General features: G+C 44.8%; 2 protein-coding genes across 3 annotated transcripts in view; one reads left to right on the top strand and one right to left on the bottom strand.

The window, feature by feature from the left end:
- Positions 1 to 2,219, top strand: part of PPEF1 (protein phosphatase with EF-hand domain 1) — a 35,320-nt gene extending 33,101 nt beyond the window's left edge. For both annotated transcript variants that reach the window (XM_017728458.1, XM_017728459.1), the window contains 2 exons: positions 731 to 815; positions 1,280 to 2,219. In XM_017728458.1, coding sequence (XP_017583947.1) covers positions 731 to 815; positions 1,280 to 1,473 — 279 coding nt within the window. In that variant the 3' untranslated portion in view covers positions 1,474 to 2,219. The remainder of the gene's footprint in view (positions 1 to 730; positions 816 to 1,279) is intronic.
- A 1,041-nt stretch (positions 2,220 to 3,260) lies between these two features.
- The window catches only part of PHKA2 (phosphorylase kinase regulatory subunit alpha 2), a 39,787-nt gene continuing 28,996 nt past the window's right edge, over positions 3,261 to 14,051 (bottom strand). Inside the window, 5 exon segments of the mRNA XM_008629255.2 lie at positions 3,261 to 7,749; positions 8,261 to 8,461; positions 9,824 to 9,877; positions 11,392 to 11,559; positions 13,205 to 13,252. Of these exon segments, the coding sequence (XP_008627477.1) occupies positions 7,576 to 7,749; positions 8,261 to 8,461; positions 9,824 to 9,877; positions 11,392 to 11,559; positions 13,205 to 13,252 (645 nt within the window). The 3' untranslated portion in view covers positions 3,261 to 7,575.

The raw sequence follows: 14,051 nt of genomic DNA, 5'->3' as shown, positions 1-14,051 counted from the left end.
GACATCTGAACTAGTTGCTGAGCTTCCTTTTATAGTTAGTGGAGGAAAATGAGCACTGCTGGGGTACGAATCATCATCCCCTGCTAAGGTAGATGCTTAAAATAGGTTGGATGAATCACATGCAAGAACTGCTTCTTACTTTCTGTTGGCTTTTGAGGGCGTTTAGATAACAGAGAAGAGGAGATATGACAAATTCTGCCCAGAGCACTCAACCCTTACTCTTTGAAATGAGCTTTTCAAACAAGCTCCAGAGGCAGTTCAGGCCCCTGTGGGAGGAAGTCACATTTGTAGATGGACTTTTAGATGTTTATAATGGTATCTGAGGTCAGTTGTTACTGAGTGGCTGAACAGTGCTTTGGGACTGAGGTATAACCATCATTTTCCTAAACAGCGGGATCCATTCACATACGTACAGTAAGTGCTTTGTATGAGTGCATGGTCTACACCATCCCTAGATTATCCATATTTCCTCAAATAATTACTGAAGGTAGGGGGTGTGAAGGGCTCCTTTCCCCCTTGCCCTGCCATCTGAAAGTGACGGGTTTTATCTGATTATTCCTCAGGACAAGACATAGAAGTGTCATTCCAGAGAACTCAAGCATAAAGTTTTTTTTTTTAACATTTGACAAGTTAAACTGGGAAAATGGAAATTGGATAGTAGATATTCTGTTGGTTAAATTAACTCAAACCAATATCTGAGTAGCTTTCTTGTATGTGATTTCAAAACCAGGCTCAGCCAGCTTTGGCAGAAACACTGTGCAGATACAGAAAAGATCTGGAGATCATCTTTAACATCATTGACAAAGACCACTCAGGTAAGTCCAGGTACCTCCCCTGTGTCAGCTGAATGGAGCCTATACCAGTTATCTTTTCCCCACTGTGTTTCCTCCTTAAGGCTTCTAAATATAGGGGAACCAGAGGTGATGTCATTTCTCCAGTTTAGTGGAGACTATTTTAAGCAGTCAGGCTGCAACCATATAAGGGACAGTGCACAGAGCTTAACAAGAAAAAAATTCTCACATACCCCAGCTCCAGTATTGGCTTCCCTCTTGTAGGGGCTTTTTCTCCCTTCCACTGTCTCTTTACTGCTTTCTCAATTCCACTGTCAGAAGCATTCAATCATTACGTAAAGTAAAAACATGTTTCAATTATGAAAGCACTAACCCCCCCACCATGGTAGGCAGATAACTGTCTTGCAGTGAAGGAGTGTGCATATGTGTGTTTATGCAGGAAGGGGAAACAGCACTGCAAAAAGCAGCCTACTGTCTGTCTCCTTTAGGTTTGATTTCTCTTGAGGAATTCAGCCAGACATGGAGACTCTTCACCTCTCACCTGGGCATTGATGTACAGGATGACTCCATTGACAAGTTAGTCCTCAGCATAGACTACAACAAAGACGGCCACATCGACTTCAATGAATTTTTAGAGGCCTTTCACATTGTTCACAGACTCGAGAAAAAGGCAACCTCATGAAAAGGCAGAACTTCTTGTGAGTTGTCTTGGAAGCTCAGCTTGCTGTCATTAGTCATAAAAGGGCTGCTTGATAGGGTCACTGCTCAAGTCTTTATTTAGCCCCTCCTGGTTAATCTGTACCTGCTAATAATGGGACAGAGGAGATGAAAACTCACACTTAACAGTATTACTGTGTCATTGCCACACACTGCCAGAACCTTACAATTCACTTCTGCCCTCTGGGTGGCATCATCCCCATCAGTCTAATCCCTCAGCATTGCCAAGGTCATGCCTAGAGCTGTGTAGGAAGAGAGACTTTGGTATGTGTCTGTCAACAGTCCTTAGTGACAGCTGAGAGCATTGATGACTACAAGGAACATATCAAACCCTCCCTGGTGATGGAACAGGCACAAGAGAGTCTGGCTGTGGGTTTTCCATTGCAGGAGAGGAAAACAGGGAAGAAGCATCTAGTTAAAATGGGTAGGCCTGCATTTAATCTTGCTCTTTGCATGATGCAGAGGAATTAAATCATTCCAGGTCACTAACTTATCCTTTCAAAAGTTTACAGGCACAACTTAGAGGACCTTGGTTGAAAGGTATTTACACTTGCACTGGATTTCCTCTTGCCACTGGTTACTTTCCCCCACATTTGTTGGGATTTAGAGTTCTGAATCAATCATAACTGTTTCTGAGATGGAGCCAGGCTCTTCTCAGTGGTGCTGAGCGATAGGACAAGAGGCAATGGACAGAAACTGATGCACAGGAAATTCCACCTGAACATGAGGATGAACTTTTTTCCTGTGCAGTGACCAAGCACTGGAACAGAAGGCCCAGAGAGGGTGTGGAGTTTCCCTCTTTGGAGATATTCACGAACCATCTGGAGGTAGTCCTGTGCTATGTGTTATGGGATGACCCTGTCTGAGCAGGGAGGTTGGACCAGATGAGCCATTGTGGTCTCTTCCAACATGACCCCTTCTGGGATTCGGTGATTCTGTGATAACTTGTCACCTTAATGAAGGCTAAATCCATAGCATGTTAATGCAGAACATGATAGATCACAAAATAAAGCTTTGGCTTTCTGAGCAATGCCTAAGTGGGGTGTCTCTGCTTATGTTTTGGTATCCTGCTCCCATCACCATAGAATGCACTGTTCTGAAGACAAACAGGGTTTTTTAAAAACAGAGATGAGTAAGAACACAATAGTAAACATATTTTGATACTACCAAACCTAAATATTCTTGCATATAGTTAAACATAAATTCTTTACCAAGAAAAGGAACTGAGAAATCCTGAAACTGAGTTTTTGGAAGGTAGCAAGATGGAAGAGTCTCTTGCCTTCACATGCCTCTCTCCTTCCCCTGACTGCAAGCCAATATTCCCATTCCTGCCAGTACCACCCTGGCAATTCCCAAGGGGGAGAAGTCAGGAGATCTGGACTTAATTTTCTTGCATCTTACACCCTGAAAGCAACATCAGGTCAGGAGCTCTTTGGTAACTGTATTCCTTATTCAGCCTCAGTAAATCCAATGCACATAAAGCCATAAAGTGCTTTTTGGGTAGGAAAAGGTTCCAACCTAGTCCACCTTTAAATTTTAATAGCTAAAGATGAGCTAAGTAAAACAGCTCAGTTTCATTTAACAGAAGTGTTGAAAGTAGAAAAGAAGCATCCTTCCAAGTTTATCATCCCAGAATGTAACAGCAGCCCAAGCTGTCTCTCTTAAATCTTACTTTCTACATTTAAATACAGAACACTTTTCCAGAAGTATTTTGTAACTTGAAAGATGAATGAACAAACATGCACACACTTATTTCTACCGCCTTGGAGAAAAGAAAAATCTTTAATAGTGCAAACAAAATTTACAGTAAAACTTCAATGGCATTGGTAATACACAATGTATATTTTTAGCATGCAGTTAATCTGATCAGTCCCACCTTATTCCAGTGGAGTGACAAAAAGGCTCCACTTACGATGGCCAAACACCACTGTGTGTGGTGGGATCTTGCTTCCCACTGTTGCTTCCATGCAGTGGGTGTGAAATGACAAGGTGGAACTGGACACCACAGCTCTGGAGTCCTCCTTTGCCACCTGCCCCAGTAAAGAGGACAAAGCCAGGGTGTGCAACGAGAGAGCAGCTCTGAAGGATGGCTGGCAGCCTCCAGTGTGGATCTTCCCCACTAGGGACACATTCCTGAACCTGGCATGAAGGGGACTGGCCTTGAGGGATCACTTCCTGAGAGGGGATGCCAAGGTACAGTTGCAGCACAGGTTCACTTGGCAGGCAGTGAGAGCCTTTTGGGGATACAGGACTGAGGAGCTGAATCATTGAGCCAAAAAAGAAGGTGCTGTCCTGTCAGCTGCTGGTGGCACAAAAAGCCCCCTTACCCCTGACAGGAGGGTGGCAGGGGGGTAACTGAAACATCTAATGCTGGAATGCATGCCACTTGAGACTGGAACTGGGAGTGGGAAAAAGCCCTGCTGCTTTTACTTAAATCCAAACTGTTTGACCCGAAGCTCTTCTTCTATAACCCCCATCCTCAATCCCTTTTTTCAGTCATGATTCTATGCAGCAGCTACTTAATATTCCAGACGTGAGTGGTCCTTTGAGCAGCACCTGAATCAACCTGCAGATGAGTGCCCAAACTCTTACCCTACAGCTACAGATGGCACCAGGGGTGGCATCTCTCTCCTGCTTCCTGGGCAACTCTGCTCCTACCTGCAGACCACTCCAAAAAGTGCCCAAGGTTGGACGTGGACTGACTCAAGCTCCCACCTCACTCAAGGCCCTGGCTACTGCCAGAGGGGTGACACATTCCTGCAGTGTCCTGTGCCCACATGGGGCAGCCCAGGTGTTTCACTACCCCACAGAAAGTGGCTGCCCCTTTGCAGGGCAGCTAAGGACTTTGTGGCTCACCTGCACCTTTCTGGGAACAAGCAAGACTCCTTCCCTGAGAAAGGAGACTACAATTAGCAGCAGAGAAGTCAGACAGACTTTGTACTCCACCCATTCAGTTTTCACAGTTACCTGTGGGACCAGCAGCTAAGGGAGATCAGTGGTGCTTTTGATCTGTCTAGTTTGACAAACCCATGTCCCTGTCGGCAGCAGGGAGAAGGCAACAGCTGTGAGCAGGGAGGGCACTGACCTGGGGGAGCAGGGCTGGGGCCAGCGTGTGGTGTGAGCTCTGAGCTGGACACAGATCCTTATTCTGCCAGTTGCCCCCCACCCCAGCCCTGCACCTGTCTCCAGGTGCACCCAGCTGCCCCCAGCACTGTGTGGGTGCTCCTGACCTCACAGCTGCAAACTGGTTGGGGCAGCAGTGCTGGTCAGGCTGGCACAAGCAGCTCTCAGGTGAGTCTATTTTAATTCACTAATGCCCTTGTTTCACAGGATGTGTCTGTTCACCTTTGCCTTCTTTCCATAAGTGAGTTTCCAGGGGCTGGGAGCTGGCAGTGTCATCTGGTGGCTCCCCAGGGAGGCTGCACAGCCAAGGAGAGCCTCTGCCAATTAGCTCAGCCCTGCACAAACTGCAAAGTCGTCCTGTATTTTATCTGGGAGCACACCCTGGTCACTGCCAGTGCCAGCTCTGCTTTGCAGCAGCCTCACACACCCAGGGGATCTTCAGGAAAGCAGGGGGTCTGTGTAAAACCTTAGTTGCATAATTGGGTTTGCACTGCAAGGCAACTCTCCGGTTGCAATGGTTCTTTGCTCTGAGCAGTAACACAGCAGCAAGGTGGTGCAGCTGTGCCTGACCCTGTAAGTAATAATAGTTTGCCTTCCACTGGCCTTGTGTTTGAGTCCCACCCTTCACCACCAGCTACCTAAACTCTTCAAATTACTACATAAATGCTTTTCAATTGCCTGCATTCCACGTGGTAATTCATTATGACCATCATGAATATACCATAACCTAGGTCATATTGTGAATTTGATATTAAAAACACCAATGACACTCCCATTAAAAAAAGTAAGTGTTAAGGGGTGTCCAGGTATGTTAGTCCATACATTTAATTGCCTTAGACTTCAATGCAGCTGCATGTAAAACCAACATCAGCCTTCTTGTTTCTGCAAAAAGTCATTTGCATCTCTCACAGTCTAGGATTCAAGAAGAAAAGCAAAAATAACTGCTACTACTTTTTGTATGATACCGGGTAAAATAAAAAACTATCACCTTGCTGTTGTGTGCTTATGCTCTGCACTGTCACATCTGCTTAAAGTAGACAAAGGATTTTACTTCCTTTTACTGGGAAACAAGCCAAGTGAGCTCTCACAATACATACGAAAAGTTAAAAAAACCAAACTAAACAATAACAAAGGCAAACCCTTACAAAACAGGCACCACACCAATAAAATGACTTCTACACCCAAGTGCTAATTGTACCTGAACTGTCACTTTATACTGGCCCCTGCACAGGCCCATGGTTCCCATGGTGGTTTAACACAGGGCTCCTGGTCCTCTGGACTACCAAACTCCTCTGTCTCTGAAAAAAACATTACATCACCTCACACTAAGGCCTCCCACACCTTCACTCTCTTGAGCCAGTTCCCAGATACTGCTACAGCAGCAGTGACTCTGTAGAGGGACAGCAGGCAGGGTGTCATGGCCTTTGGAGCTCAGACCTGCTGGGACCATGAGGGCTGGCAACTGGCAAGTGAGACAGGACATTACTTCTACTGGAAACAAAAACCTCACTCTCAAAAGCACCACACACTATTGTTACAAAAAAAAAAAAAAATTCAAATCCTATACAAATGGCACAGTTATGTTCTGAAAGAGTGGAGGGGAGGCTTACAGAAATACTCTTACCAGGTTTATTAGCTCAGAAAGTATTTTTTACAGGCCTATCTGCTCTTTTCCCCTCTGCCTGGCAAGACAGAATTGCTCTGATCCTTTCTGCTCACATGGCAGCAGTGCTGCTGAGGGAACCTGTCTGTGGCCATGGAGAGGCTGAAGCTACTGCCACTTTCCTAAGCTGTCAGCCAGGTGCTGACATGTGGCTGGTGGCAAAGCCAGCAGCACAGGCACAAGGAAAACCACTGCCAATGCCTGGGGACACACCTATTCTCCCTGCAGCATCTCAGAGCTTCCAGTGGACAGCATTAACCTGGGAACTGTCTGCAGGGAGACTTCCAGGCAGCCCAACCCCTAACTACATGAGACCAGTGTGACTTCAAATTAAAAAGAAAAAAAAAGAAAAAGAAAAAATGGAAAAGGAAAAAAAGAAAAGGAAAAAAAAAAGAGAAACATCAAAGCCTTCCATAAACTCACGCTACACTGGAAAGGCCACAATAATGCCATTCTTAACTCTGAGGCTGTTTGCAAGGGAAATGATCAGGAGACTTGGAAAGGGTGCTCAAGGGGAAAAGGTTTATCTTGCTCCATTCAGAGGAAAGGATTACAGGCATAAAACTGTCTGTCACATTGGAGAAGCTGGAGTCTTGAGATTTTGCCTCCAAAGTCTTGGGGATGCAGGGAAGGAAGCTATTTTGTTCAGATTAAAGACAGATGCAGCTTCCTGACAGAGGCTATCCACTCAAATTAGTGGATATTGTAGGAAGTTTGTCCCTACTGGCCTTAGCCTTGCACTGACTAGGTGCAAATGAGAAGAGAATCAGGGTAAAAGTGTATTAAAAATACCACCACGTTATTTCAAGTTATTCTTACTCCTCTATTTTCCCTGGATGTTTCACACTGTGCATTAGTGATTCACAATGATGTACATTTACACACAGCAGGAGAAAAATTAATGAATTCCATCACTTCCCTTATTTGTGAGACCGTCCCCAAGATGCAGCTCCCTCATTTTATTATGCCTTTTGATCTCCACAGAGTAATCTGTTTTCCCCTTGGCAGAACTGTATAATCCTTGCTAATTTAATACAAATTACATTTATGCACTTTGGGCAGAATAAGCCTCGTTATTTGTTATTTCTTGCACACTCTCCTAAAACCAGGCCAAATTCCAGCTCCCTGTCCCCAGCAGGTCAGTGTGCACACAGCATCCCCAGCAGGGCCAAATGCTGGGGGAGTGGATGGCACACACGGGCAGCAACCACAGCCAAGGGGTTTGTGACAGGGAACTGGGGAGGAAGAGCCTCCGAGCCTTCCCTCTGCTTGAGGCATCACTTACTGCATTGCACAGCCTGTGCTGGGCAGGAAATCGTGTAAATAAATAATTATAGCTTTTGTTAGGTAAGTCATGGTGCCATAGGCTCCACTGGGAGCACTGTCATAAAAAAAGTGGCAAATTCCCGTGGCTACGTCTTTCTCCAAGATACTACCAGTAGCTCCAAATGATTTCTGTAAAGAGACAAGCAAAGAAGTAGGGCAAGTTAGGCATGCATGCTTATTTATTGGAAAAAACAAACCCCATTATGATTTTCTATTTGTGCTGAATACTGAAAATTCTCTTTCCCCTCATGAAAATCTTAATCAGGATTACTATAGGGCCCACATGACTTAGTTGGATCAGTGCAAGTAAATGAATATATAAATTCACAGATTTTTGTCCGTTGGGGGGAATGGGTGGGATTACTCAAATATTGGTAATACTAACGCCTTGATAAAGCAGAACTTCAATCTACCCTTGCACTTCAGAGCTTGTTAGACACTACAATTTTATTCCCTTTAAATCTCCCGCAGTTCTTGCATTAGTTCTCCCAAATATATTTCCAGAAGATACTTAAGTGATTTGGTCTGTCTTTGTAGGAGAAAGGGCCAGGACAAAATCAAGTTCATCACACACATTAAAAAAAGAGCAGGGAATAATTTTGAAAGGAGGAGGCTTTCCCCCACTGCCCTTTGAGCTCACCAGCTCCTGCAGAAACAGGTCATTGGCCATGTGCACAATTCTGTCCACGTGGATGATGCCCCCGATGCTGTTCACCTCGATGTCAGAGAGGAACGTGAGGACCAGAATAGCTTCCACCAGGAGCTGCCTGTACTCAGGCTGGGGGACGTGGTTCAGCACCGACTCCACGTGCACTGCAAACTTGATTTCGCATGGGGTCATCTGGCAAGTTTGAGTGGAAATGGAAAGACAAACTGACAAATCCAAAAGACTAGCTCCTCACATCCTGCAAGCACTGAGACATATGCTCCTCTCCGCACATAGGGGCAGACTGACTGAAGCGAACAAAATGTTTGTGCAGCTTTAACACTTACAGAAAGTTTTTGTGTTGCTAGACCCTGATTCTGCAAACAGTTACACAACTTCCAGAAGCCTGCTCCAGCCCTGCAACCCATCTCACACACATCTCACTTACATACAGTGCTGTTGATGCTTAGCTGGCACATTAACTCTTTGCTCCTCAGGCTGTGGTCTCACACACTCTGCCTTGTACGTATCTTTCTGGCATTGCAGGTTAGTTGCAAAGCCAAATGTACTGCTGAGTTTTAAAAGCAACCACCTGCTTAGAGGGGTGATTTTTAAATAACCCCTGAGCTTTGCCATGCAGGAATATCACTATTCTGTTCGTAGAACAGCTTAATTTGCACTGGCATAGCTCTGTGGATGTTATGCTGCCTCGGGAGGTTTGTGCTTATTTAATTCGATTGCCTCAAACAGCAAAATTAGATCCTGTCCAGGTCTGACAGGCTAAAAATAGAAGTCTCTTTATCTACCCAATAGGGATAAATAAAGCTCTCCTTTCTGAAAATAACCACAAACCCCAACATTTAAATTTGGCAGAAAATTCCAACTCCTCTCTTCAGCGGTTACCACAGTCCCTCAGAAAAGAAGGAAGCCAGAGACAAGTCTGAGAGAAACAGTCAGGAAAACAGTCTTGGGCACACAAGCACAGCTCTTGCACTGATGGATTACTATTCACAAGAGTTTGTTTTATAGATGCGAATTCAAAATTTGCCAGAGCACCTAAAGACAGAATCCAGCTAAGAAAAAAATGCAAGAAAATGTTATGGATTTAAAGAACCAAAGCTTTAGTTAGAAACAAGCATCCTTAACTGGTATTTACTTTTGAGCCAAAATACACTGCCTGCTGTTGCAGCATATTAAAAAAAGTAAGTGGCAAGCAATGTGTCTGCTTTATTCCAACAAGTCTGTGCTGCCTCACCTTCCCCCCAAAGGGCTGCTGTCCCCCACCCTCTCTGGAGTCTCCCAGTGGGCACAAGGGGACAGTGAAGGTGTGCAGAAGGCAGGCTCAGCAAAGGGAAAACCTGTTACAAGCCTCCTCTCAGGCCTGCCTGGCAGGAACTCACCTGCACAGACCCAGGGAAACTAGCAGAGGTGCTGGGGGAAGGTCCAGATGTTCTAAACATAAAACCAAGGATCTGTAACAGCAGCCCTGCTGCATTTTACACTGTCAAACCAAACATTCAGACATGTGGCTAGAAAATCATTGGCATTTTACTGTACCTCTCTGGTGGTTGAAGAAGGAAGGACATACCCATCAATGGACAGACCATGGCACTGAAACATTTCAAGAGCGAACAGAAATTACACTTCTTGCAAGTCAATCTGAGGGTTCTCTGTTCTAAGCCAATATGTAACAACTTGCAGTTGGAAAAAAAAAAAAGGCAAAGCAAAAACCCCCAATAACACAGAAAAAATCTGTTCAAAAATATTATTTCATCCTTCCTGAAGAAGTTATTATGTAACTGGCAAAGATTAGAAGCAGCCTGACATGACACACCAGAGCATGCTGTGCTCCAGTCCAGCTAACGAAGCAAAGCACTTTGAGAGCCACTAAAGCAAAGGCAAACAAAGGAGGGAAACAAATCCATGAGAGCATTCTGTTGGAAAGGATTTGGAAATAAAAGATAACAAAAAAGCAAGACAACAGACCACAAAAGCAAGAATCTTTTTAAATTTTTGCTAGAACAACATTAAGTTATGTGTTTCAGATCCGGGACAGCACACCGCAGGATGTCAACCACTGGGGGAGAGAAATACCAAGTGGTATAAAGAAAACAGTGACAAAACCTAAATGGTGAAAAGGCAGGTTAAGGACAGACACATCTGGGTACCTGAGGTATAGAATGGAAACACACTAGGAAGAGGAGACACATTTTATGATTTGTCCAAAGAGATTTTAAGAATGAAATATTGAAGACAAGCACAATTCATTTTAACAGCCAGAAAAACCATACAATTACTCCCAGCTATTACATTAGGCCAGAAGTGATGCTCACTCTACTGAAAGATCCTATTAGTATATAGCCAAGAGGTCATATATGATTTGTGTTGGCTGACATCAACACTAACAGCTTCAGTGTAAGTGATTTTAGAAGGACAAACCAGCCTAAATTGGTGATGCACTCTTTTTCCAACTAAGCAAGCACGAACAGCTCAGTGCTGCAGGGTGCCAAATGCTGGCCTGTATCCAGCAAAGCAGAAAAACAGGTGCATAATCACTTTGAAATAAGATAAAATTTGTAATTCCTTTCCCCTTCTTCTGGGAGGGTTGCTTCAACACATTTCTATACCCCTGATATCCAATGTGCTGGCAAGGACTTACTTGTCACTTAAAAACAAACTAACTAACAAACAAAAAACATTAAGAATGCCATACAACTCAGAACAGCCAGCAAGAGGTCTCAACACATTCTGGAAGAGTTAGAGCAGTTTCCTACTTCATTCCTCACAGCCTTTCTGACCCGGAGCACAGAGCTGCATTGCACTGCAGTGCCCTTTAGCTGCACTGACAATGTGCATTAGGCCAGGGGATGCACAACGGGCAATGGTGGAACAGAATCATTCAGCCAAAATTCAGCATTGGTGGTTTGAGAGAAAAAACCACTTTCAAAGAAACACATGAACTTGTGTTAATGGAGCCCTTTTATGTTCAAGAGACACACTTCTACCAGTGACTCGGGTTTCCACCTGTTGACCAACTTCCACTCCTGGCAAGATGCCACCCCTGGACCACCACCTCCCTGAGTTACTGCAGAGCTTGCTTGCATCCTCCACAGTGGTCAGCTTACCTTCTGAAGGATTTTCCACACTTTCTCATAAAAGCCAACAGGAACTCTGTTAATAGCACCGTCAAGCCTCCTCCTGCGCAGCCACTGCCCTTTTCTGTCACCCCAGCTCATGTCTCCACCGGAGCCAGTTGGAGAAGTACTGGTGGGAGATGATGGAGTACTGCCCCTCTGTAGGGACATTAAAGCCTTGGTTAGTACTCACACAAGTGCCACTCCTGGCCAACACATGTTATAATGCTACCTCAGAACCAGGGAAGAAATACAGGCTCTGGTGTCATATAGGATGATGGGATGGGATTGATCCTTCATCCTCATCTCTCCCCTTTGCAACAAGCTTCATTTCTCAAGTACTTCCATCGTTTCTCAACAAAACAGGCAAGCACTTCAACATAGCATAACCCAGTGATGTCCACTGCTTGGTTTAATGCAATGTCTGACTATTTTAACAAGCATGAGCTGCTTCCAGGGCAGTGTCACTGGTGTGCAAGGTGGGGGGATCTGCAGGTATGTCCAATTCACTTGGACATGGTGCTGTAAAAGTATCAGAGTAAAAGTATCAGAGTCCAGCAAGAGAGGGCCTCATACAAAAGCTCTATTAAAGTAAGTAGATTAAAATTTGACTTAATGAAGCCATGCAATCATCATGCTTGCCTTTCTGTTAAGTGTTAGTCTTGTTTCCTTTATTACCCTTGTTGGACTATTATTTTACCCTACCAGGCCTGGACACTAAATTAGGCAGCAAATCATCTTCAAAGTTGTTGCAATACCACCAAATTGCTGTTGTGATTTGCACACACACAGTCTGCCCATTCCTTGCACTCCCAGAGACTGTGCTCTTCTGTTTTCTCCTTCCTTTTGGATACCTGTTACTTTCAGCCCAGAAACGACTTCACTGAAAGTGCCATCTTAAATCCCCTTACCTCCAAGTAAGAAGCCATCTGAGCAATATAATGGGGAAGGAGGAAAATGATTGAAAACTGCATGTTTGGAAAGCACAGGCTCATAGACTCTACACAGCTCTGCAAAAAAAATCCCCAGCAAACAGTCCATTTCCACTGCTCCTGGTGTCCACGAGGCAGAGGTGGTGTTCCTTCGATGTTCCAGTGCTTGCTGTTCCTTTCCACTGCTCACTGACTATGACAGATAGAACTTCCTGCTCTATAGCTGTGTTTTTAGGGCATTTGGGAGGTGTGGAATTGACAATAAGTGAGGATGCAGCGAATCACAAACCACCTGTTCAAAGGGCATGTGTAGCTGGAAACTTCCTGTCTCTCCATGACACATTTGGAGCTTCAGACTTACTTGGAATTGCTGAAGTCTCTGTTGGTAAAATATTTAAGCAATTATATTCCTTCTTTAACAGTGAGAGCTTAAGAAGAGCTACAGTTCTCTGCCTTGAAAGAAGATGACTTCTTGAAGAGATACCCATGCAACCCCTGTCTCAGCAACTTGTAGCTATTCTGGGTTCCTCGCTGTCCAGAGGCTGCCAGCATTTATCAACACTACCTTACTTTTAAATACTAAAGACACCTGTAACATAATCCAGTATCAAGTAGCTAAATCTGCTAGAGTACTTTATCTGCTACAACTGCTTAAGCTTCAGAAGAACTAAGTGGATCTAAATGCGAGACTCAACTTCTTTTAAAAGATTACTAATGAGAATTGGTTCCCAATGGGGACAAACAAGACAAAGAGGCAGGGTTTGAAAACAAGGTTTTAGGCAGAAGACGGAGGAGGTGTCTAGAGCCAAGACCCTTGCAGACAAACACACACAGGGTGAAGAGCAGGTGCAGAGCTACAGATAGTGTTTTACCGTGGAAGCAAACATGCTGTTGGACGTGGAGTACCCCTCATGAAAAAACTACAAAACAAAACCAGACACCAACATGTCAGACAGACAGCCACGAGAACAGAACACAAACAAGATTAATTAACCCATCTGTGCAAAGGCAAGAAATACAGAATAACCTCAGGTACTCAGGGAAAAACTGCAGCGATCCATGGCCTGTTGAAGTGTTGCACTTCAGCTGATACCAGGGCAGCTGCTGCTGATTCCCAGGGTCACCATGAGACAGAGCCTGCCATGCCAGGAGCCTGTTTGGCAGCCACAAGGTGCCCATGCCATCCACAGTGCTCCCAGCACGGCCAGCACAAACCACCAGTTTAGGATGCAAGCTAAAGCTTCCCCCTGTGACTCAGGGCTGGGGTAAAAGCCAAGCTCCCCACTTCCGTTCCCCAGTTGTTGCAATGCCACCAGCTTCTCTTTGCACAAGAAGGTCATCTTGCTGGAACGCTGCAAACTGAATGGGCAGCACTAAACAAACAGCTGCAAGGCCAAATGTTTGCTGAAATGTGGATGCAGCATTTAAGCACTCAGGCTTTAAGCGTTTTTCTCTAACTGCCCATCCCAAGCCATGCCTCCACATTCAGTGTTAATGGCTCAGGCAAAGGTTTGATGTTCAGACACAGGAAAGAACAGCCACAAAAGAGGGAGCTGCAGTTGCTCAACACGTCCAGAGATGTTAGTACAAGTACTTGAAATATTCCTTGTAACAACAGAGTGTATCCTGCACCACCCCACCCAACCCCCTGCCAAAATGACATTACATCAGCTGCTGGTCAATTATTCACAGAATGCAGTTGTATGTGGCAGGAAACAG

This window comes from Corvus brachyrhynchos, unplaced genomic scaffold (genome assembly GCF_000691975.1).
Source record: "Corvus brachyrhynchos isolate BGI_N302 unplaced genomic scaffold, ASM69197v1 scaffold11, whole genome shotgun sequence".
Taxonomy (NCBI): Eukaryota; Metazoa; Chordata; class Aves; order Passeriformes; family Corvidae; genus Corvus; species Corvus brachyrhynchos.
The sequence above is the reverse complement of the archived record's forward strand: the minus strand, read 5'-3'. Positions and strand labels throughout refer to the sequence as shown.